This window comes from Rhopilema esculentum, chromosome 9 (assembly GCF_057945365.1).
Source record: "Rhopilema esculentum isolate cy_ngs chromosome 9, ASM5794536v1, whole genome shotgun sequence".
In the NCBI taxonomy this organism is placed as follows: Eukaryota; Metazoa; Cnidaria; class Scyphozoa; order Rhizostomeae; family Rhizostomatidae; genus Rhopilema; species Rhopilema esculentum.
The window spans coordinates 12,575,548-12,601,242 of record NC_142823.1 but is presented as its reverse complement, the minus strand read 5'-3'; the positions used below and the strand labels follow the sequence as shown (position 1 = coordinate 12,601,242).

The 25,695-nt window shown below is 36.3% G+C and overlaps 1 protein-coding gene and 2 pseudogenes across 1 annotated transcript; 1 reads left to right on the top strand and 2 right to left on the bottom strand.

Annotated features, from left to right (window-relative positions):
* Window positions 1–14,091: 14,091 nt before the first annotated feature.
* On the bottom strand, window positions 14,092–17,680 carry LOC135693150 (uncharacterized). The gene has a single exon (XM_065211537.2). The coding sequence runs from the start codon at window positions 17,678–17,680 to the stop codon at window positions 16,298–16,300; it is 1,383 nt and encodes a 460-aa protein (XP_065067609.2). The 3' UTR covers window positions 14,092–16,297.
* LOC148959724 (uncharacterized) lies at window positions 14,981–15,993 on the top strand (annotated as a pseudogene).
* Window positions 17,681–23,823: 6,143 nt separating the features above from the next.
* On the bottom strand, window positions 23,824–25,186 carry LOC148959723 (uncharacterized; annotated as a pseudogene).
* Window positions 25,187–25,695: the final 509 nt, after the last annotated feature.

Sequence of the window (25,695 nt, the reverse complement as noted above, 5' to 3'; positions counted from 1 at the left end):
TTTTTGAAGACCATGATTACGGAGTCAAGTGTCAAAAGCTGTATCTTCCTTCAAAATGTAGGCATTGCCATTTGGTTTTTTACTTCTTCCATTAAGTGGTCTAAATTTTGGGCCTTTTGTTTGATTTCTGCAGAAACATTGCCAACTGGTAGTGAAATCTCATTTGCTGATACACCTATGGCAGTTGCAACATGGTGCTGAACTGATTTTGCTACTTTGTCGAGTTTTTGGTTGGCATGTGTTAAAGTGGAACTGACATGAAAAATGAAAAAACTTCATAAAATCCATTTATTTTATTTTGGTATAGAGCCGGCAGTGCTGAATCGAATGGTGTAACTTTTTCCTGCATATCTTTTCGTTAACATAATTTTTTCAAGCTCCAAAGTACTGGTTTTCGTCAGATTTTGTTCGAATAAAAAAACGCGGCCAAAGAGGAATTTCGGGAATTTGTGACGTATTCTGGTGTGTTCGTGCAACGGCAAGGTCAGTTTATTGCATACTATTGAAGGATGGCAGACATCGGGCATAGCAAAAAATGACCTAAATACGGCAAATATTGTTTTGCTGGTGCACTAAACTATACTGGCTGTTTAGGTAACAGTCACATTCCCGAAAATCAGTCGCAGAAGTTTCCGAAAGCTGAATAAAATAGCGTCGATATTGGGCAAAATTCATGAGAAGACACAGGACCGGTTTCAATCCATTGTCTTCGTCCGACCTATGACCCAAAACACACGTTACGAACAAGAATTATAACAATCCTTTGAACAATCCTACCAACCTTCGGAAAAAGCCAGCAAGACCCAAAATTCATTTTTAGTACATTAGTTCTAGCTACTCTACAAAGTTTCAATCGATTTTGAATCATTTTACGGAAGTAAATATGGGAAAACAAAACAGACATACGAGGCTTAAGTATGGAGCTCGAACGGGGTGCGTTTCAGATATTCTCATCAAACCAGAAAAAAACAATGGGGAACTAAATGTATTTTATGCACATTATTTTTAGTAACTCTCAAAGTTTCAATCGGTTCCGAACATTTTTACAAGTGTACTTAGGGGTTTTCTATGTGCTGGTGTCTTCAGCCAGGGGTTTCCCTGGAGCTTGTTGTTGTACAGGGAATTCGATTATTGGAGTTTTACGATTTAAAATAGTATACCTTGAAAGAAGGTTGTTCTTTATGTTGTTTTGAGTCGATTTAGTTGTCTTGCTTTGGCTCTAGCATTGAAGATCAGTTCACATCAGGTTGTGATGTTTCATGTCGAATGTCAATTTTTGGGAACACTTAGGCGGCGTCAAAAAATGTCTGCTTACCTTGGGATGTAAAGTGCGTCTTGTTAAGAAGAGAATAAATAAATCAACAGAAATCGATCTCACTTGAAAAAACTTTTCATTATCTTTATTTGAATTGAAATCCGAATAATTAGCTAAGTGTCTGCTTCGCCACCACATGTTCAGCCATCTTCAGAGGAAGGTGGTAATGGATCTTTCTCATCAGGTTGCAACATCATTTCAACGTTCCCATCTTCAAAATTTGTTTTCTCACTTCTGATACAACTTCCTCATCGTTAGATGAAACGTTTGAATCTGGAAACTATATAATAACACACCAGAATGCGTCACTCTCCCCAGACTCTTTTCGAAAAACCTCCTACGACTCAAGCCCCCCAAAAACAAACTTATGGCCCTTATTTTGAAAAAATATTTGCAGATAAAGAATCAGTGATGTTTAATGCCTAAGAAAACACCTTTTGCAAAATTTTGATAACCTGGAACACATAGTATTCCCTTTTCCATAAAATCTTTTGGCAATTTCTGTTGAGATTTTGTGCTCACCTTTTACTTGCTTCTTGTGTAGTTTTAATGGATAACAGCATTTGTTGAATCTTCTTTTTTCAAACACTGAACCAAACTTTGCCTCATGATGAAAGCAGATGCTATCGATGATGTTATCTCTTAGTCCTGATCTCCACAGCTATACATCTCGTGCCTCTGAATCAATACTGCTAAAAAGCTTGGCTTACAAACTTCATGAAGTTTGTTGCAGTCTTCTTCCAAATAAACACCAAAGTCACACTTTTCAGATTCCATGATCAGTTTTTCAAACGGAGAGCATAGATGAACATAGATGTAAATGAAGTGAAAGGGAACTTTAAGATTGATTTATATCAACTGGATTCAAGAAAAACAAATTCTGTCATTTCCTGTCAACTTGTTTTGTTTCCTCAAAAGATCAGCAAAGAGGTGTGAAAAACATGGCATGGCTTTTGTTTGCTTCCGCATGTGCACAGACCAACTTGACAATGTTTTCTAGCATTTTTGCATGGGCACCTCTTTCTTTGAAAAGTACTTCAACAGTCACAAGTGATTGTAATGGGAGGTGCTTCAGGTTGCCCCTTGACACTAACTGCACTACTAGGCCTAAACCTGTCTCCAGTTGAATTGCATCCTAGGTCAAATTGCCAGAGATCATCCACTCGTTTCTAGATATTTGAAACTCTAGATGAATTTCAGGCCTATCAGAATGAGTAGGATTAAATATAAAAAGCTCTCCGCTTCGGCCATCATTTGCTCTTTCAACGTCTTCTTGAACAGTAAATTGCTTCACCATTTTGTCTATAGTACGAGACTTTAATTCTAAGGCTGCGTTCACATTGCACAAGCATTTACTGGCGCCAACTTTTGCGTCACGATTTCTGCAATACTAACCCCTTGCTGTGTTCACACTGGCCAATTTCTGGCGAACGGAAATTGGCAAGTAAATGCTGTAGCGCTAGTAAATGCTAAACGATAGCTGACAGATTTGTTAAACGCGCGATGGATTTTGAACTCCTCATCACGGAAATTGAAAAAAGGCCCGCAATATGGGATCCAAAGAATCCAAAACATTGTAATCGCGATTTCACATCTAAAACCTGGGAAGAAATCGCAGATATAATGCAGTCACAAGGTAAATTAAAATTTTCATATTTTGACAAATAAGAATTTTACATGTTGCAAATAAATTTTCTTAATTAATTATATTTCTTTGCCATGGGACTTCTCCTGACGGACTGTTAAAATAGTTCATGAACTTATTTCGAATGTCTAGGCTTATATTGTTACCCCGATTAGCTCGTTGTTGAATTGCTCGTTCTCCTCTAACATTATTTTCACCCCTAAGTTTTCACTCTAGCACGCTTGATACGCTGTCCCAGATTAGAAAAAACTTTCAAGTAAGAAGGTAAAGTTAAAAGATTGAAAGATATTAAAAGTTGCAGTACAATCTTAAATGAAATTGGATTGTCATTTATGCCAGGCCCATCAAGTATTTATACTTATCCTCGGCTGAAGTAAAATTTGGTCCTCAAAAGTGCCTGGTCTATCTAAAACTACCCTGGAACGGTAACAGCTCTCTACGTTTTGAAAGCCAAATAGAACAGGCCATTACAAATTGTTTCTTTCGGTCAACCCATGTTTTGTTTATAGTACGAAAAAGGCCCTTCCTGTTATCTTTGAATTTATGCGCCAGTGTGATTTCGGCTACATAGGACGCACCACCCAAAGATTGGAGGATAGAATAAAACAACATCTAATATTAGAAACAAAACCCATCCCCAAAGACAACAGCCACCTCGGTCTTGCAAATCTAAAATTACAACTAAAACCTGCGATTCTGCTATCGTGCAGCATGTACTAGAAAACCCAGATTGTGCAAAAAACTATAATGGCGACATGTTTCAGATTATTGGTAAAGCCCGATCGTCGTTCCACCTAGCAGTTTTAGAATCTATCTAGATAAGCACGAAAAAACCGCTACTGTGTAGACAAAAGGAGTTCCTTTTCACCTTAGGACTCCACTGGTAACATTCTAATAGGCAAGCAGCACTGATTGGTCAACCTATACAGTCATGTGCTCGTGTTTCTGATTGGCCTATTTCGATCCACAACTGGGTATATATATTTCTTAGCCTAGAGTTTTTGATCTATGTTCTGACGTTTTAAACTCTGATGTTGATTCAAGTAGGGATGATGGCGGCCGCAGATGTTGATTCAAGTAGGGATGATGATAATGGCCTACTCGAATACAATCCCGTTGTGGACGAACAGTACATTCGAAATTATGAAAGGGCTTTTCAGGAAAGTCGAGAAGAAGAAAGTATCTTGTCGAGACGTTTAAAAGGCACAGAACAACTGGACTCTTGGTGAGTTTTTAGTCACAGACTTTCTACCTCCTAGAGACTGTATTTCTTCAAACAAGAAGAGATAGGCACAGACAAAAGTAATGACAATGTATTCAAATGTGGGCATGAGTGTTTTTCCAGGTCATTTTAATGTATCAGGAATCTATTTAAGTTGAATATATTATTTTTCATATAATGTACATTCGAGCCTTAAATACTTAAGTATAGAAATATAAGGTGCAAATTTAGCCAATTTACACCAAAATCAAAGTGTATATCAAAAACTATAACCTCAAATAACAAACTGGTTGAAGGGGCCCCCTGAAAAGTAAAACTTGTGGGTCTTTGATTGAGCCATATTCCCCTTTTGTACGTAATTTACATAATCCAAAAGTGAATACCTAGAGATATAGTAATATAAATGTTTATGTTAAATAGTTACGGATAACTGCCTCAGATCTATAAGGATTATGCCTTTTTCTTAAGGTGCAAATGTGGAAACTGTGCTATAGACAGACTTGCCAATGCTAGAGAATGCAAATGCTGCACTGAAAAAAAGGTTCTATGTTATCATTGACAACTGTTGAAGTAAGGCAAGATATTGGCGAACAGCCTCCAACATGTGTGTTTGAGCACCCTGGGTTTAAACCAGTGGTCCTTAGGGGTGATAGCACAGAGCTTTAAAAAGAGACAAAACAAGATATAAGCTTACTGGATTTGAAAATAAGTAAGTGCATTTTTTTCAAATTTAAACAACAAATTGCACTTTCACAAGTATACGTATCCAAAGTTAACAGAGTTCTTATATACAGTTAACACATTTTCTATTTTCATAAGGCTAAAGTTGTTAAGGGTACCATAGATTTTGTTCCTTTTTTAAAATTAAATCTAATGTGTGATGGTTTTTTATATGGTTCAATATATTTGATTTTATTGTGTTGTGAGTTTTCATTACAAAATAAACATCATTCAGTGTTATCTTTTTCCTTCAGGTTCCTACGAAGTATCTCATACAGATCCTTCACGAGGTTGATACACGGTCGTCTTGGAAACAAAAGAATTCCCTTGCCGGCCTGTGCATATAAAGCAATTTGACGAGAATTTCCAGTTTTGGCAAGAAATACAACAGGGTTTGAGAGTAATAGTTCAGAGTAAATCTAAGTTTCCAAAAGTAAATTCTTCTCCCTGATACTTTGATACCATTCTCAACCATACAATTTTAATGTTATTTATTGGTTTGACAGTTTACTTTCTTGTGTCCTCTCATCGGATGCTAACAAACAGAGCATTAAGGCTTGGATCTTTGCTTTGCTGCAGTTTGCACAATTTGGTTAACTGTCATGAAAAATAAGAAGTTTCTTAATGCTAAGAGATAGATACATTGTATCTGAAACACGTTATTTCATTGCAAATCAGGATTATACAGCATGGATTAAGAAAGATGCTTTTATCATTAAAATATGATTTTAACTGAGCATATGTTTGATCAATAGCTTATAAAACAAATGCTGACCTGGCATTGTTGGCGGTACATCAGTAGCAACTAATGATTTTCTCACAATATGCTTTTCAACAGCTAGAATTCATGACTGTTTCTCAAGTGTAGAAATCATGGATGGCGTGGTTTGATCTTTCAACTCATTTACTGCATCCTGTAACATTGTTGGTGACTTGATGGCATTAGGAATGGTCTGATAAATGTCTTCCACATAATCTGTCGATATAATCCAGTAAGAGTTTCCTTAATACAGTATGCGAGAATCCTTATTTCGTTGAAGTTTTGCGAGAAGTTTTGTTGACATTTTATTCCATTCTGAAATCAAATATAAAAAATTTTAAGATTTGCAATTGTGTTAATAATGGTAAGATTTGCAATTTTGTTAATAATGGAAGGAAGTTGTGAATAATAATGAACAAAAAAGGAAACACTCTCTGAAAACGTTTACAAGGTTGTAATATGTTGTTCTACACAGAAAGCTGTTTAACATACTTTTTGCAACATGCCAGATGTCATAACGATGAGTTATTTCTGGATGGTTCTCTTGTATAAAGCTTGATATGCCTATGTGGCGATCTGAGACAAATTTGGAAATTGGGACATCTATCAGTAAAGTCTCTAGACAGAGTTTGAATCCATATAATTCCATAGCACTGCCGTTACCAGCTTGATTTCTCTGAAACTTAAATTATGCACAAAGTATTTAAATTGGCTTTTCTGTATTACCTCAGGAAGTATAATATCATAGGTTTTTTTAGATGGTTTGATGTAGATACTCGTGTATTGCATGCCTGAATCGCCTGTTTCATATGTTGTATATAAAAATGCAAAAAAAAATCATGAACAGTCTCTTATTAAATTGTTACCTGCACAAGATCAAAATGTATCACAGCCGACTGAGAGCATGAATAAACCGAATCTGCGCCATATTTTGCACTGTGCCCTATGCTGTCATGGTGGGCATCTCCAGCTAGAACAGCAGGATCGCTTTGGTCTTTTAATGCCTTAAGGAAACCAGCCAGATAAACTTTCCAGCGAATATATATATAGCTGGAAATAATTTTTCCTTTGAAAAGAAACTTGTATATCAACTATTGGTTGTCAATTCATAACTTTTGTGTACTGAAACTTCCATAATAAACTTTTGTTATATAATCAAGAAAATATTCAAACTCTCAAGCCTTTTTTGTTTGCAACTCTGCTTTCCTGGCCTACATATATGCCCTCGTTGTAATTTTGTGTGATCCACTTAACATTTTGCCTGAAACTTATAGTTAAAAATGAAGCCTATACTGTAGCACATTTCTACAAGGATGAAGTTTTTAGTCATAAAATAAAGAGAGACTATTACTTGACCAGTTTTTTTGGTTCAAAATATAACAAAATCAATTTCCAAGTAGGGGTATAAATTCATTATAGATTCAACAGAATTAGCTTCAAATAGCAAATTTTATTAATATTTTGACATTTTTACCTATTGATGTTTGAAGAAAGTTGTAAACGAGATTGTGCAAAGATTGGTGTGATTGAAGACCTGTCTGACTTTTGAGATTGAGCCCCAAGCTAACAATGTTGACATACAGAGCAGGAAGTTGCCGGCAGGTATGTTAGTTCCAGTCATTTTCGGTTGACTTCTCCAAAGATCTTCTTTCAGACATGCTGGGTTAATACAGTGGCTCCTAACAATCAGCATTGTTCCACATTTAGTTGCTTTAATGTTACGGTTGTCACTCTTGCAGAAATAACTTGAAGAGCAACAAGATTTGCACCAAAAATGAGATGAATTTTGGTTCTGTCCGGAGGTTTCCATCTGTAGCTAAGAACCTGTGTTTCAGAATGAAGAACATTTTAAACTTATGCACAACTAAACTTGACTAAACAATTTGAGAGATATGTTTTCTTTGCTAATTATCTGCAAAATTGCATAGAATAGTAATTTATAGTAATTTTAATGCATAGAATTTAAAACAAGAAACACTGCAATGTGCAGATAATAAACAACAATAAAACACAAGTGGTTTAAAGATAGCTAGTATTTTACCTCAGCAAAAGTAATGGCATAGTTATGTCTGCAACAACTTAACCAGATTTTAAATGGGTGGGTAGTCTACAATCATATTTAACATGTAAAAAGTACTAGTGCATTTACCTAGAAGCCTGTGTCACGTTCTAAATTGGTTTCTGTGTCTGCTTGATCCTCACAGTCAAAATCATGCTCCTCCAATGATTCATCATCACTTTCCTCAGAACTATCTGCTTTATTTTGGAAGATCATCAGATGCAATTTTTTGAAAAATCGCTCTTTTTAGGTGACTTCTTTGTTTTTGAGCTGTTTCCATCCTTGCGCCAGGCAACAATTATCTAGGCATCATGATATATTCAATGCTTTCAGACATTATTGTGGCACTGTTTGACAAAATGAAGAGGAACATTGAATTTGCACACATTTCTTTTCGCTATTTGAATGCGTAAACTGCCCCAGCAAACTACGCTGTGTTCAATTGCAAACAATCTTTTGGTGGTAAATTACAAATGTATACTGAAGCTTTTCATCTGACAGAACTAATAATTGCATAAGGACCTTGGAGTACTCCAGGCTTGTCTTTGGCGTGCATTTGGCCTGAGGTTTACATGGAATGCACCCAGGGCTTAGCTATATGCACTATTGTCCACCAAAAACCACTAGAGCCTAAACAGCCTTTTAAAGAATGTTTCTTGCTATATTTTGTACGCAATTCTTCATGCACAAAAACGATGAAAACTGACAATGCAATGAAACAATAGCTTCAACCCTAATTCTTGGCGAAGTATCCACAACACCTGGTTGTGATCGGTTGGCACTCTATTTTCATAAGAATACTATACATTAATTCCAGCATCGGTTTTCTTAGGGAATTTTCGTTTTGAACCTTATTATATTTAAAAAGTATTCTAATTTTTTTCAAATCTGAATGTTTTTAGGGGAACATTGCCTGCTCTTTAAGAAAAACCACCATATGTCAGTTCTGAAATTCCCTGTTATGAACACAGCAAAACAGGCAACTGCCTAACAATGAAACAAAAATGTGCGACCGGAGGTTGAGCAATATTATAATATTGTTAGAAAATGGATTATTATGAATCTGAATATTCTTTTATATATATAGTGTTCACATATGTATGTCTTTAAGAAACTAAAGTGCCAGTACTGATTGTTTTTAGATACTTAGGATTTTAGATATTGGGTATGGTGTACACATGAATTTCTTATGGGTTCTTAAAGACTTCAAAACAATATTCTTGTCTACTTCCTGTGTCCTCATAAATGTTTAGAAACAAAGTTTTTTAACCTTTCCTTTGTTTGGACATAATAATATAATGCAGTACTTCTAGTCAAGAGTAATATGATACAAGAAACAGGTGAAAACAAAGTAAAATTTTACTAGAGGGCTCCTTCGTTAAGGTAGCCAGCTACAGTCATTTTGCTGGGAACATAATATTTTTAAAAAAAAAATTTTTTTCAATAGTCTGCTTCTCTAAATATTAAAGAACCCTTTCGAGAAATATTTTTGCAATATATGAAGTTTTTGGGGGTAAAACCCTTGCATTCCGTGGAGGAATAAGCATCAATATCCTTAGCAACCATGTTTTTCCGTTGCTAGGCATATAAATCTTTATTTTACCCCAGGATTGTCTGTCGCTTTCTTACAATTTCAAGTGCCCTTATGAATTGGAGGTTTTCCATATACGAGGTTTTCCAAAGACAGGCTTGAAGTAGCTAAATCTGTCCTAATTTATCACTTTTTTATACCTGTTCTCCACGAAAGCTTAATTGTGGTGTTTCTCAGGCGCTGTGATAAATTCGAAGATATCGAAAAGAAAAATGAAGACTCGTGTGATTGCTAGGAGAAAGGCAAAGAAGATAAAGGTTTGCAACGTAGATATTTTCAAAGATAAATCAAGAACTGATGATGCAAACGATAGAACTGAGGCTAGGCCCGGACCTTCCCATCAAACGGAATGCGAAACAGAGATTGTAGAAGGACAATGCTCTAGCCCAAAACAACACAAAAATATATTCAAACGAGTGGAAAATGTTTCTAAGAAGAAACTTCTCAATTCATATTTCATGAAAATGAGTCCAATAAAGAAAAGCCGTTTGACTAGAAAACGGGCCGCAGAAATTGGATTGTCAAAGTCAGGAAAAACTGAGATGGCAAAAGGTTACTCTCTTATGTCTTTAAACAATCTCAATGAATGCATTCAAAGTGCTGCTATTTGTAACAATTGTAAGAGCCCCAAAAGCAGACTTTCTTTGCTGGAAGTTAAAGCAGAAAGAAAAGGGTTAGCACAGAAGCTTGTCATCCAGTGCAACCTATGCTCAAGCAAGTCTAACTTTTCTACCAGCTCAAAGAGTGGAGCTCATGAGCCTTTTGAGGTCAATGTAAGGTCCGCACATGGCACATCATCTCAAGGGCTTGGTCATGCTGGACTAACAAGACTTTGTGCTTCTTTAGACCTACCAAAGCCCATACATCATAAGCCTTATGATAAAATTATCAGGGATCTTTCTGGCAATGCCCAGAGATTAGCTGAAAGAAAAATGATGGATGCAGCAGCTAAGCTTGTGCAAATAACAAAGGAGGAAGACCCATCAAATATTGAAGAGTCTTCAGAGGGCCAAATTATTGCCAATGTAGCTGTCACTGTTGATGGTACTTGGCAACGAAGAGGAGTTGTCTTTATTTTATCAGTGAGAACAGGAGAGGTTCTTGATTATGAAGTCAGAACAAAATATTGCCAAGAATGTGTTTATCACGAGAAGGATAATAAAAATGGCAAGTTTTATCAAGACTGGTTGGCTAGCCATACCAGTAAGTGCTGCATAAATCACCAAGGCTCTTCTGATAGCATGGAGACAGCAAGTGCAGTAGATATGTTTCTGCGCTCAATAGAAACAAGGTCCTTAAAATATGGCACTTTTGTTGGTGATGGTGACACAGACTGTTTTGGAAATGTAAAGGAGGAATGCTACAAGAAATATGGTGACCAGTATATTGTAACCAAAGAAGAATGTGTAGGGCATATTCAAAAGAGACTTGGCACAGCTCTACACAAGTATAAAGTGACAATGAAGGGCAAAAAGTTAAAAGATGGAAAAACAGTTGGTGGAAAAGGTCGCCTGACTGACAAAGCCATTGATAGAATGCAAAAGATTCATCAAGTTGGTGCAAATTCTGGAGTCAAAGGGAATGTTATGATAATGATAAAAGACTACCATCTGCATTCTATGAAGAATTGAAGCCAATTTTCCACAGATTGTCTGCTGATGCATTGCTGGACAGATGTTTGCTTGGTTTAACACAAAATCAAAACGAATCCATAAATGGCATTCTTTGGAGCAAATGTCCCAAACGAAAGTTTTGTGGGAGGCAGATATTGCTGCTAGCTGTCGGTGAAACAGTTTGCGAATTCAATACTGGGGCAGCTTCTCTGGAGGAAATCTTGAATGAATCAAAGATTAAATCAACATCCAATTCCTTAATTATATTGAGGGACATGGATTCAAAAAGGCTGAAAATGCTGCAAAAAAAAAAGTTTCATCAAAGGCCCGACTACAGCAAAGAAAACTAAGAGCAAAGAGAAAAGGTGCTGTTGAAAAGGCAACAAGCTACATTTCTGGTGCATTTGGTCTTCACAAAACACCAGAATTAGATCTGCATAAAGGATTTGAAATTATTTATCAGCAAAGTGAGACTGTTGAGCCTGAGATAAAATTTATTGACGAGAAAAATATTTTGTTAGTTAAAGTAGAGACATTACAGTAACATTACAGTAGCGACCCCCCATCTTGTTTTTGCCAAACAATTAGACAATAAAATTCATTTATTAAAGTCTTATTTTTTATAAATTTTTATAAAACTGACATAATACAGTTCCACTTAGCCAGTATCTAGCTATCCAGTAACAAAGAATCTTTTATATTGCTAAAAGGTGTTCTACTAACTTTAAGGCTAGTTTTCTCAAAACTTGATTTTTGCATTCTGCCGTTACTCTGCAGACTCTATCTTTTGATTAGATTAAGGTATCATGCTGAATTTTTGACACAATGTGTATTTTTTGAAGCTTTATGACATGACTGTTTTGAATTACTTCTTTACTACTGCTGAAATGAGGTATTTTGTAAAAACAGTTTTTTAAGGTATCGACCCCCGTCTTTGAAATTGTTGAATTTTCATACAGTCATTTCACAAAGAGTTGACAAAGTAACATTTTCCATTTTATTTGGGAATATCTTTTGTGGTTCTTGAGATATATTCTGCAGACCTGTTTTAACATATTTTTGTCCTGACATTACCCCCGTCTAAATAACAAATCTTTTAAAAAAATAGAGACATATTTATATTTTACAATCTTTGATCTACATACCTAGAAAATTTCGACTTCATATCTTAAAGGGTTCACACATAACATTGTTTTAAAGTAGAACAACATAGTTTCTATAGTGACAGTAGCCGGCCACCTTAAAATAAATAGTTTCTTCTTCTGCTGAAACTTCTGGAGTTTCTTCATTTTTTTGGAGACCTAAAAGAATTGACAATGTAATCAAAAAACCAGATAGGATAAAGTTACTGGAAACATTTCATATTTTCAAAACTCTCAATTACTCGTAGTGAGGATATTCATTTGCCACCACCACCCCCCCCCCCCACCCCTTGGTCGTTATCGTAAGCACCTTGCGAGACAAAAAAGAGTGACAAAACAGCTGTAATTTCTGAAGGCCTTCATGATCATAAGAAATATTAAATCTATGACATAATTCTCATAAATAAATTAAAACGGAACTGAAATATTTACATTATCTGCAAAGGTTAAAAGAAACATTAGGTTACTGGTTACATAATAGCTAACTTTGACACAACAAATCTCATACCTGGGGCTGAAAAGTAATGTTGGTTAGTGTTATGGATTATCATCAATTATCTTCATTTTGTTTTGGTGGTATCCTCCTGTGGTCCAAATTAGCAAGAGGAAATCGTCCTGTCAAATTTGCTAATGCTCGTTTCAATTCAGCTTATGGTGCACAGAGAGCACTCATATGTTTTCGCATCAACTGCACTGTCACATGAAATGTGTGCCCAGACCTCACACTTTGGACATTGGACCCACTTAACATTGGTGTTCCCTGCCTGCCTTATTGAAGCAGAAGGCACAAATTTTAGGTGTCTGTTGATGCAAACTTTTTCCATCTTCTTTTCTTCCATCAGTGTTGGCTTCTGTATTGCTTTCGGCTTTTTCGCAGGTTTCTTTTTGGTTGATTGGAATCGAGGTTGAACTTCAAATTTTTATTTGATGGATACTTGTTGTACTTCAAAGTTATCGATTTTGCATGGGAGACTGGAAAGACTTTCTGTGACTGTTATTGCAGAATTCAAATTTGAAATGCATGCTTGCAATGCAGAGTGGTTATCAGATGACTCAATGACAGTCATCAGATGATCAAGTTTACCCCGGATTTTGATGCGGATACGTATGGCACCATATTAGTATTCACCCCTGCCCCAATCCTAAAACAGAAGCCCATTGCTCTGGAGAATCCACGTATGTTTCCATGAAATAGGTAATGAAGCGGGGTATTTCTCTTTCCCAAACTCCTTCACTCCAGCATTGCACCAACGCTTTTCTATCTAAAGTCTGGCTGGAACATCCACTGCACTCTCTTTCGTCCAACTTGCACTTTAATCAAACACTTCTTTAAAAACATATCAAATGTGCGTTTCGATACAACAACATTAGGATTTTGCATGGAGAACTGTGTGCATGACTTTTGCCACTCTCCATTTTGACACATTAAAAACATCTACTATCTGCTGGCTGCATGAAATCTATATAGAAGGATATTATTTTCTTTGCAGAAGACAGGAGTGTTGTAGTCAATGTGGGAAGGATGGCCATCAAGTTATAAAAGGTCAGGATGTTTTGGTGGGATTTGGTGAACGAAATGATTTTTTATCCAAGCATTAAAATTATATGTTTCCATGCAACCTTTTTCTTGAAATAAAATATAGAAGTTCTTTAGGAAGCCAATACAATACTCCGGAGATGAAGATTTTCCTTGAAAATAAACTGCTTGAGGAAGCACTGAGCCACTGGCAAAAATACACCAAAGCATCATAATTGAGGTCTTTATGGGACTGGTGAGGTGGAGAGCATGCTTCATCATTTATAACAAACTAAACTATAACAAATTAAAAATTCGGTCTGAAGAAGTTATTCATTGCTTATTGCAAACTTCTTTGAACCCATAAAACCAACCCGAAAATAATTTCTTCTCTGCATGCAGATACTTTATCCAATCCAAATTTTCTCTGCCTTAGCCTTCAAAGGTCCGAAACCATGCCAACATGACTACCCTGGCCTGTTTGAATGAAACAATTAATGTTTTTGTCAAGAGTTTGCTCTACTGCCTCTCAAACCAGTCAGTGTCTTTTTTCAAATCCTTTTTGACTGGGCCCCACGAACCCTCTCTGTCAATGCCTTTCTTTCCTTAGCAGTAACACCTTCGTAGAAAATTTGATGTGTTTGTATTTTATTGGATTTTACCTTGGAAATGTGCTTTTTACTTATTTCGATTTTAATTTCTAGCAAAGTTGAGGAAGAATAAAAATATAAAGTTGGTTTTACTTTGTCTTACAGAGTTGATTGACATATTTTAGTTTTTTGTTAACCTTCCTAGTAAGCTTTTCAAGTGTTGCTGATTCAAAGCAAACGATTTGTGTCATCAGCAGAGAGGAAGAATTTTAAATGATATCAAATCTGTAAGTAAATATTGGTCTGCCATGTGCAACTGAGGCATCTATTGCACATGGCAATATAATTTTCATTGGCTGTAAGCTTTTGTATTCTTTGCCCGATTATCAACATCAAGCCATTTTTCCATTAATTTCTGCAAATGCAACAAGACCTCTACCCTGATTGCCAGAAAAGCGTTTGTTTCGGATACAAACAAGTTTCTATTTTCTATTCCTGTGTTGCTCTTTCTGCCACAAAATTGTCCCAAAGAGTATATTATCAACTTGATCAGAATTGTCGTAAAATTTCTCCTCCCAGCAACCAAAAAGTGGGCGATAATTGATATTCTCCAGCTTTGCAATTAATCTATTTGTTTCTAGAACAACATCCGTGATGCTTGAGTCATCTACTTGTAGCTTTTTCTGAAACGCTCGCATCAAGTACAGAATGTCTCCAAAAAAACACATGAGCAGAAAACTGTCCTTGTTAGTCAAGAGTTTGCTAAACCCTTTAATTTGCTCTTTTTGAGAACCTGACTCAAAAAAAATGATTACGTCAGGTCAGGGCATGAGGAAGATATTTCAGCACCCCTCCCCAGTTGAAGTCCTTCCGTCACAAAACAATTCTGGTGCTACCAGTGGTAGGGCACAACACTATTTTGGGTTTGTGTATTTTTCTTTGAATGATGTTCTACCGGTCATTTTTAAAATTAATATTGATAAATATTTGTGTATCGTAGGGAAAAGATCAGATGACCCAGAGCAACCTAATTGGGTTCCAACAATATTTGCGCACACATCACAGTCAGAAAAAGAGAAAATTTCAAAGCAAATAAAAAAGAAAGCTAGGTATAAAATCTTAAAAAGCAAAAGAGAGAAGTTATAATCCGCCTGGAAAATTGATGCACTGGAAAATTCGAGCTCTGAAAGCAGTGTAGGAGAGGCAGAAGAGGCTTTCAAGGTAATGATGTGGGTGTTCAATGTGAGATCAGCCTGGCTGATGAAGTGGCAGAGCTTAAGAATAATCTGATCAACATGGAGAGTGAATTAAGATCAAGAAATATATAAACGCGGAATTTTCATAGAGAGACCAAAGAATCGAACTGCACTGGCACAAACTTGGTCAAACTATAAACATAACAATCCAATGAAGTATTTGATAGGGATAACGCCTGCAGGAGCAGTAATTTTTCTTTCTGAAGGTTGGGGTGGTCGTGTTTCTGACAAGCAAATAACACTTGAATCAGGATTTTTGGATAAACTAAATTATGGAGATTGCATATTGCTAGACAGAGGCTTTTTGATAGCGGATGAACTCGGTGAGCATATCTAAAACTACCAAAATTTACAATGGGGAAACAGCAGCTACCAGGAAGAGATGTTCAACAATCAAGGCAGGTATCTAATGTGAGGATACATGTTGAGCGAGTCATAGGACACTTGAAAAAGTTCCGCTTCTTACAAAGTACAGTACAGATCTCACAAGTGAAATTATTGGACAATGTAATGGTAGTTATATCAGCAATTATAAATTTGAATAAAAGTGTTGTTAATGAATGAAAAAAGGAAACTTGTGGCCCATTTTTTCCCTAAAATTCTTAAAAAGGGAAAATATTGAGGCAAAATCAAATTTAATCTAGCTAAGTGACCAAATGCAATTAAAAGATATTTGAGAATAGGCAAAATTGAAAATCATCTTTTGAGTTGAAACTGACAAAACAAAAGTTAGCTTAATTTGGTATCAAAAACCCTTTTACTCAGTAAAAATATTAACATAGTATATGTATTGGAGATAGAAGAATATACTGGAAATATACAATACAGGGATATGTTATATGTTATAAACTTAAACTTTATCATATGCCTATATCAACTTCATTTTCTTACAATCATTGCAAAACCATGGGCCCTTTGGGTGCCTGGCTATATCTAAACAAGTGTAATGATAGCATTTAGTTTTACAAGTCTCATTTTCACAAAAGATCATGTGTCCAAACTTTGGCCTTCTACACACACAATATAAAGACCGGTCACGATCCAGTTTGTCATCCATTTTCCGGCAAATTACTTCAGGGATAATAAAATTAAAGGATTTTTCCTGGAGAGTAGCTTTCAGTTCCTTAACAAAATGTTCATTTTTTGGAACAATGCAAAGTATCCCTTCCTTGCTTCCACCTGAATATATGAAAAAATAACCAAATGCAGCTTGACATAAATCCATTTGCAGCTGAATTTGGAAGTAATACTTATGATCCTGTTTCACCTCAAGGCTTTCATCAATTGGAAAGTTTTTGTCATTTTGCCAACCATCTAGACTTTCCTTAAAATTGTATGGACATTTCACTTCTAACACTGCTAATCCATGACAGGAACAAGTGACCAAACCATCGGGGAAGGCACCAAGGAATGGATAGTCAGCATCCACTTGTAATCCTACCCTGTTAAACTTAACTAAATCCTTATGATTGTTCCCTTCCATTTCATGAAATTTTTGTTTTGCAAATTGCTCAGTTTCTTTACCATATTCTGTGAATCTGGATGTAAAGGTAGTGTACTGCATGATAGAGTTTACAAGTGATGGGTTGTTTTTCATTCTTGAAACTTGAAAACACACAGAAGCTGTAACTCTTCCAGCTCTATGTACCATCCATGCATTAGATAATAACTGTTTTTTTGTTACTTCTTGCAAGTTATCATAAACTTTTTGGTGATAGCTGTTAACATATTGGTAGTATCTGGATTTCCCAAATTCATAAAGCTCTTCATCAGACATATTTATACTGGATGGAAGGAATAGACTGGTTAAAGGTTCTGGAATACAAGAATCTTCAGTTTCATCTACACTATCTGTATCACTTCCTGATGAATGGTGAACATTTTTAGCAGCCTCAGCCCTGTCATTGTCATTATCAATATAAGCTGACACATCCAAACTGGTAAATATGGCTGAGTTTGGGCTTATTTTATAGAGTGCACTCAATTGTTCATTTGAAATTGGATTGCTACCAGTTTTTGGATCGCTGCATGAATAATTTTTTACCTGTATATCTCTTGTGCTGATTGCTGGCAAAGTATGCTTCTTAGGTCTTCCAAAATCGATTGCTGACACTGGTGCAGGCTGTACACTCTTTCTCGATGCTTTCCATGCACACAGTTCACTTTTTTTATTCAGCTGGAAGTGTACAGCGGCTTCAAGTTTAAACAGCAAAGCAGCAATATGGCTACATGAAGAACCAAGTCCTGCCATACAAGTACAGATTGAATCTAGCTATCTACTCAGTGGTAAGGGGTTATTTCAAGAAAAAAGGCTATGAAATGAATAACTTGAAAAGTTAATATAGCAGAATGACTTGATGTAGCAGAATTCACTCTTCTCTTGTATTGCATGGTGGTAGCAGTCATGCACATGTTCACACACAAAGTAATTGTAGGCTTCAAGGGACTTGTATGCTTTCATAGCTTCATTGGTAAACTGACTGTGAGAATCGATCAAGTATTGAGTTACGTCTCCCCACGACAAGTTCGGCAGATTCGATATATTATCAGTCCATTCCTGTTCCAGCAGAAACGGGTCAGGAAGCACTGTGCCGTCGGCTAACGTCAGTTTCCCAGCATAATGCTTTCTAGCGCAAGCTTCAAGTCCAAGAACGTAGTCTAAAAGCTTTTCCTCTAAAGCCATTTTAGTTTTGACCAGTAAACAGAGACAAGTTCATGTTTATATTGGAGCTAGGCCATGTGTGCACGCATGGCAACCTGTAACCAGCTGTACTGAGAATTTGTTAACAATGTGTTTGTTTTCTGAAAACCTACATCCAGCATAGACAGATGATAATGAATAAAAAGACATGCATGCAGAAACTCTCCATGTGCCTTATAACGTGGTTCTTTCCTTCTAATTCTTCAAATTGATACCGGCTTAACATAATATACAAACTTTTTGACTAGGAGTAGGCACGCGCATAGTGTTTACTTTCTGTCATGACGTCATGAGGCAAGAGGTCTATAGTATGATACTGAACGTGTTTTTGTTATTAAAGTAGTAGGACCCACAATTTTGTGGCTACTTCATCTGCACATGTTTGCCATCCAGGGACCCGATGCAGTTTGGAAAATTCCACAAATTTTCGTATTTCTGTGCTATTTTTTCCCATTCCTCTTCCATTGATGGTGTCTAAAATTAAATATTAAGATGTGAGCGATTTAGAGGAGCCAACATAAGGTGGTTTTAATGACGAGAAATCAGCAGACCATGATGTTATTTTGGAAGAAAAGGAAGAAAGTAATTGAGTCAAATGATTTACAAGATCCTTTTCTTGGGCAAAACATGTTTTTTACTGTACACCACAACAAACCTTTTGTTCAAATCCTCTATGATGGAAAACTACATTGGATTGCTGTTTCAACATATGGGTGTGAGTCTATGAAGGTCTTCTACTTTGACAATTTGTTCTCTGTTAGAATATCTGAAAAAGCTAAGCGACAATTGGGTGCAATCATGCACTCTTCAATGCCAATTCTGAAAATACATTTTGTCCCAGTTCAACAGCAATCAAATGGAGTGGGCTGTGATGTATATGACATCATTGCCTTTACCAATTACGTTCTAAAAGAAAAGAGAAATCCTACTGAGGTGACATTTGACCAAGAGACAATGAGGCATAATCTATTAAGGTCCTTAGCAGCAAAAGGATTTAATTTGACATGACGTTCATCCCACATGACGTATACCATTCCACAACAACATTTTTGAAAGGTAAATTATTTACACATTTACTCGCAATCATTCAATTTTATAAACTTGTCAATTTCCTCTCTAAGATATTAAAATGTCTTAGTTTAGATGTGTATTTGAATTCGTGAATGCAAAAATAGAATTATGTTGAACTTGCTTTATTTCAACAAAGATATTCTGTTACCTTTAGAGAAATATTAAGCAGTTCCATAAAAATTGCTAAAAATATTTTTTAAGAATTGTTTTCCATTTAAGACACATTTGAAAGGTAATTAAGGAATCTAACTTTTCACCAAAAGTTCAGCTTTTCAAAAATTTCAGAAACAGAGGCTAATGAAGTTCTTCTATTTTACTGTGGAAGGAAATTGCTTCGAAATTGGGTTGGAGATGAAAATTCGGCCATAGCAAGTATTCTTCATTTCAAAAAGATATTATTTTACCGGAGGTAAATTAAATGGTTATCTTATCTATCGTGTTTGATTCAATGTTGTTGATATCAAAGTCAGATGAATAAAATCCTATTTTTTCCTATTTGAAATTATACAATTTGAAAAGCTAACCTTAAATCATATTTCTTCCAGATTTTAGCATATTTGGTCAGCGGCCAAGAGTGAATAACTCCTGCGCGTGCATGGGAAATTCTTGTAAGCTGCATATGTTCTTTAAGATAAAATAAAACGATATATTAGCTTGAAATTAATATTTATGGGGAAAATACAGAACAATAATCTAGATGTTAACAATGTAAAGAAGAAAAAGGAGCTCTTATGTGCATTTGTAATTGACAATTTTTATCAATATTTTTTACATCAATAGTGGTTACCATTGATTGGCCTACCTAGTGCTTTTTCCCGCCAGCCTCAAAGAAAATAATTATTGTTATTATTATTATTGATCAAATAAGGATTTGTAACGTTTTTTGTTAGTATGATGACCAGGTCTTTTTCTGTTAACTGCTTATTTTCTTAACTAAGATAGAGATATCTGAAATACAGCTTTCTACCGTTTTAGGAAAAAACATCGCGTTTGCATCAAGATCCTTAAGTGGAACTTCTATAAATCTATCAGGTAATGTGTTTCTAAAATATTTTTTGTCTTGGTATAGAAAATTCAATTTGAGTACATTTTACTTTTGACAGAAATAACACTGGATCTAAGAGAAATCAGGCTCAACTAGTTTTTATATTCAAAAGATAGGAACGAGGCTGTAGATGTATTCAACAGCAAATGCTTGCAAAAAAACACGAAATATTATAATAATTTCATTACAGTGGCCGTGAAAAATTCATCAGAAGCCTAGTTTCTTAGCGTAGTTTCGGCAAATCCTCACATAATGCCAAATGCTTGTACCACAGATGGAAAGGTACATGTTTCCAAAAAGCAAGGGAAGAGTTGCAGAATACTCCACCATCACTTATCCTTCCATTAGAACCAACATCCACGTAAATAAAATTGTAGTTGGCATCAACTAGTGCTAATAGTATGATACTGAACGCGTTTTTGTAATTAAAGTAGTAGGACCCAGAATTTTGTGGCTACTTTATCTGCACATGTCTGCCATCCAGGGACCCAATGCAGTTTGGAAAATTCCACAAATTTTCGTATTCCTGTGCTATTTTTGCCCTTTCCTCTTCAGTTGGTGTCTAAAATTAAATTTTAGGATGTAATCGATTTAGAGGAGCCAACAAAAGGTGATTTTAATTAAGAAAAATCAGCAGACCAGGACGTTACTTTGGAAGAAGAAGAAGAAGAAAGTTGCAAGTCATGGCTCAACAAAAAAACCACTCTCAAGAAAATGAAAGAGTGACATCACAAGAAACTATTTTACTTGAGCTGTTTCAGTATTCTGTTCGAAAAAGGAAAATAAAGATGACCCAGAAGATATTTTTGGCAAACATGTGGCTGTAGTCTTAGGAGCTGTCTCTGACCTAAGGCAGCCTTTCCACTAGCCTGGGTTAAAAGTTATCCCTTTCTGCGTCGCATTCCCACTAACCCACTTGAAAAACGGATAAGTTTGAAAACAGGTCTCAAAGTGGGTCAGTTTTTACCCGGGTATCTTTTGACTCACCTGTGAGTTAATGGAAATGCCGAACCCGAATAACTTTTGATCCAGTTGCAACAACAGCAACGTTTGAAAATTGAGATGGCGCCAAAAATCATAAAACAAAATCCTGGATGTCGATGTTGCTTCCATTGGCCTACATCGATAGAAATTGAAGGATTTTTGATGCAAATACTGATTTCTCTTACAACTTTTCACCCTGGATACATTTTAACCCGGCTTAGTTAGAACGATAAAAAACGGATTAAAAACGGGTCAACAAAAGTGCTGTTTTTATTGACTCACTTTAAAAACGGACAACCTCCAACCTGGGTACGTTTTAACCCAGGCTAGTGGAAAGGCTGCCTAAGAAACAGGGAACTTGCAAAACTAAAAATTCAAGAAATGTTACTTCAAGCCCAATTTGGAATGTTAGGCATACAACACAACGAAACAAATTTACAGTTTCAGTCCACCTCCATCTCATCATTTGTTCCTAGGCCCAGTCAAATTTTCTGGTTTCATTCTTAAAAACTTCTTGTACTCATCCTTCTCCTGTTGGCGAAATTCCCTCAGCAATGTATCATACATTCTAAGTTGTAAACTTCTTTGTAGCCATTGTTTTAGCCATTGTGTAGCCATTGTGTAGCCATTTGGACCACTGTTTTCTTCTCCTTTTTCGTTTTGAAATTGGGGCAATAATAATTGCAGAGGCAGCACGTTCTGTGTCGCTATCCATTGCAAAACTGAAAAACTGAAGAATTTTGACTGATCGAGTAAACATGCGGGCCTTCAGTTAAACTGATGGCAAAACAGATATAAAAATTTTTTGGGCAAAACTGACAGAAAAAAACTGATCGTGTATTTCAGCCTTAAGACGTCTTCTCAATATAAATCTCAGTACAATCAATGAGTTGAAGGGTATTAATCTTCAAAGCATCTGGGCATTGTTTTAGTGACAGCTGATCTTCAAGGCCAACTTGGATATGGTTTGCACTCAGGATCTAAACTTCTTTTTTGGCCTTTTGACATACACAGCAGAATCAATTTTACTGGAATTTGTTTTTGAGCCAATGAAGATCGGATAGATAATGTACTGCTGGGCCAAATGAAACGAATGCAATTTTGAATGTCTGATAGCCCAGAATAAAGTCTTAGATGTTTCTGCACAGTGAAAAAAAACAATAAATTTGTGAACCTTTAAAGGCACAAAGAGGACAGTTTTATGTATCTGGCCATTTTGCCAAATTAAATGGAAATCCTCTGTGATGGATAAGAAGGCAATCTTTTTAGGCTTGCGTGAAGAGCCAGCCTACAAAGAACCTTTCAAGCCCAATACTATGTTCAAAAGATGTTTTTCAATACTGTCAAAGAAAGATTAAGGTGATTGCAGTATTTTTCACTTCACATAAGGAAATGCGGAATGTTTGTCATACCTTTGAAAGTAGGTTCCAAAAGTGCCATTAGACTGTTTCTGATTCTGGAAGAGCCTCATAAAGACGCATCTTGGAGGTCTAGAAGTAAGTGCAGTTGTTTCTAGACCGTCCAGATGGTCAAGCAAGTCCTCTTGTGGAATTCTGTTGCTATCTTCCAAGAAAACCTTCCTGGTTTCACCACCCTGGTGCCCCCTGGTTTCACCCACCCTGATAAAGAGTTGTTGTAAGCTTGTAAAAGCAACAGAAGTGGCTCATCTTGCAATTGGGCCAGAGTTACCTGTTAAATTCTGTATTAAAAAAATGAAAATCCCAGGCAATATATCTAGGAGACTTCAAAAAAGTAAAGAAATTTAAAAAGGTGAACAAGGTGATTTGATAAAAGAGCAACCAAAACAAATGATGAACATATTGACATGATCATGGAAAAAAGAAAGTAAAAAAAATGGCACTGCAAATTTAAATCCTTGCTTTGAGCATCAAGATTATCTTGAATAACTGGCACATCATTAAATGATGAATAAGTTGAGCCCGCAGTCCACTCTCCTTAATGTTTGTTGTGTTTAGGGGATAGTTCTTCCTCAATTCATGTCTCAGGATAAAGAAGCAAGGCATTAAAAATGTGTTCCATGTCTCACGAAAATCTCAACGGAGCTTTTCCTGAAGGCTTTCCATCTCTACTCCGAACCTAAATCTTCAGCTTAACAGACAAGACGACACACAATTCAATTGCAAAATCCTGTCCCTTGAATTCCTAACGTTTCTCATTAAGGTTACGGTAAACGTTTTGAACACAAAAATTGGTTTTTCCTTCCTAAAGGCCAAACGGCTCAAGGAATCTGGATAAACTATATATCATTTGATGCACAAGATTATGGCGTATCTAGCCAGATAAAAATTATTGGCAAATAATGTTAAATGTTATTTTCCATGCGAATTTACTGGTAAAAAAGTGTACCACCTTCAAAAGCTATTATGTACCCTTGCGTTTGAGGTAACAGAATCTGACTTAGACCAGCAGGAAGTACAGGTCCTAAGCTACCAAAGTCTGTCTCAGATTTTTTAAAGTCCTCCTCTTCTTGAAACTTTACCCTGGCAAATAATTTTTCCACCCTCCCGCAGCTGTATTTGGGTATAAAAGACGGACCAGAGAAAATAAAAAAATTTTGAGACACACTTTGTTTGCCCAACGTGCTAAATACTCCTGCTAAAGATGCTAAATACTGTCCTCACCTTATGATGGATGTCAGGTCTTCTGCAATAACATTACAAAGATTTTCATAATTAGCTAAAACTATCTTACAATGGTTTCCAACAAAACATTACCATGATAAGCTTGCCTTACAACATTAATATCATCCAGCCTCTTATTCAACAATTTTTCTCTATTTCCCATTATGTTAAAACTCTAAGATTTGAATCTATCACAAATGGTACTTAGCCCAGCAATCTCCATTTTTAATGTTTCCTCTTTGGCAAGGCTCTCTGTTATCTTTCCTTAAAAAATGTCCAACAAATCACTCTCCTGTATTCCTCTACAGGAAAGACAAGAATAGCTATCAATATTGTCCAATGCTAGCTCCTCTAAGGGGGTAAAACATTCACATAGAGTATCGCAGGTTTCACATAGCACCCATGTGATATCACTGTCTACAGATGTAGGGCAACAGAGTACTGTACTGAGAAATAATTACATTTTTCTCATACTCCCCTTGTAGTACAGCTTCATCCTGCCAATCCGATTTTCAATCTCAATCACATCCCCTCCAATCTTCTCCAGCTCTTGGTTTTCCTCAGACAACACCATACTCCTCTGCAACAACTTTCTCTGACCATCATGACCTACACTCTCATTTCCAGTGTTACTTTCACGATCAATCTGTTGGCAAACACTCGATAAAAAATTATATAAAAGCATAGTTATCCTAAAAAGTATGTGTTAAATGGGGGGGGATTACATATTCTAAACTCCTGATGGAGAATAACATCTGCTCTATAACACTGTCGTGATTTTTACCATTCTCTCTTTTTCCCATCACATCTGTCATCACAAAGTTTCTCATTATAGCTTAATGTGTAATCTTCAATTGACCTCAGAGGAATTTTGCAAGAAGAGGGTGTATGAGGTTTACCACCATGAGTTCTTAAATGCTTCAAGGTTACTTGGTCTAGGCTACTGGGATAAGTTGATGCAGAGCCCTGGTGTCCTAGCATATATTCAAGAAAATCTCCACCTAGAAAAATCTTAACCCTCCTACCATTAATGCTGAAGTCATCTTTCTGAATAGCAACAATCTGCTCTCTGAAAATGCCCATTACTTTCCACATATTTTCTAGAGAATCAGCTCCTTCAAACATGGTGTAAAGATGAACATTGTCCACAGAACCAGAATTGATGCTATTAACAGCCTTCACATGAAACGTAACATAGCCACCACCTTTGTCCCCTGCAAGAACAACCCATATTTCATTGTTAAACATTGCAGGGTCCTTTTCCCCAGGCAAAGAAAATGTTGCAAATCTCAACAAGAAAATGTTGCAAATCATAAATTGTAATGAAGGGAAGCATTTCAGTGTGTTCAGAGGTGGTCATCCTTTTTAAAGATATTGATCCACTCTCAACACGCTCCTCTGCCGCCAACAGTCTCATTTCCTGCACAAGCGTTTCAAACTGGCCGAACTGTTTACGAGCAGAAAATATTTTTCTGACCCAGAATCTCTTCTTCCTGTATTTCTTGCCTTGCAGTAGCCGCTTTTTCTTTCGCAATAGAGCGATTAGCATCAAAAGTTGACCTTGGATTTCTAACTGGCCTTTATCAGCAGCCATGTTCCCAAAGTTTTTATGGAACTGTAGTTTTGGCTCTCAAATACTGTTTTTCGCATCGGGGATCATCCCCGACCATCAGGAAACATCCCCGACCATCGGGATCGTCCCGGACCGTCGGGAATAGTCCCGGACCATCGGGAGTGCTGTGCATTGGGGATCATCGCCGACGAATTACGATATATGAAAACCAGGCTTAAGTTTATAACACTGTATTACAAATGTGTTGAAC

Bases quoted from the DNA above. Each gene is read 5' to 3' on its own strand.
- LOC135693150 (XM_065211537.2), bottom strand. From the start codon at position 17,680: ATGGCAGGACTTGGTTCTTCATGTAGCCATATTGCTGCTTTGCTGTTT.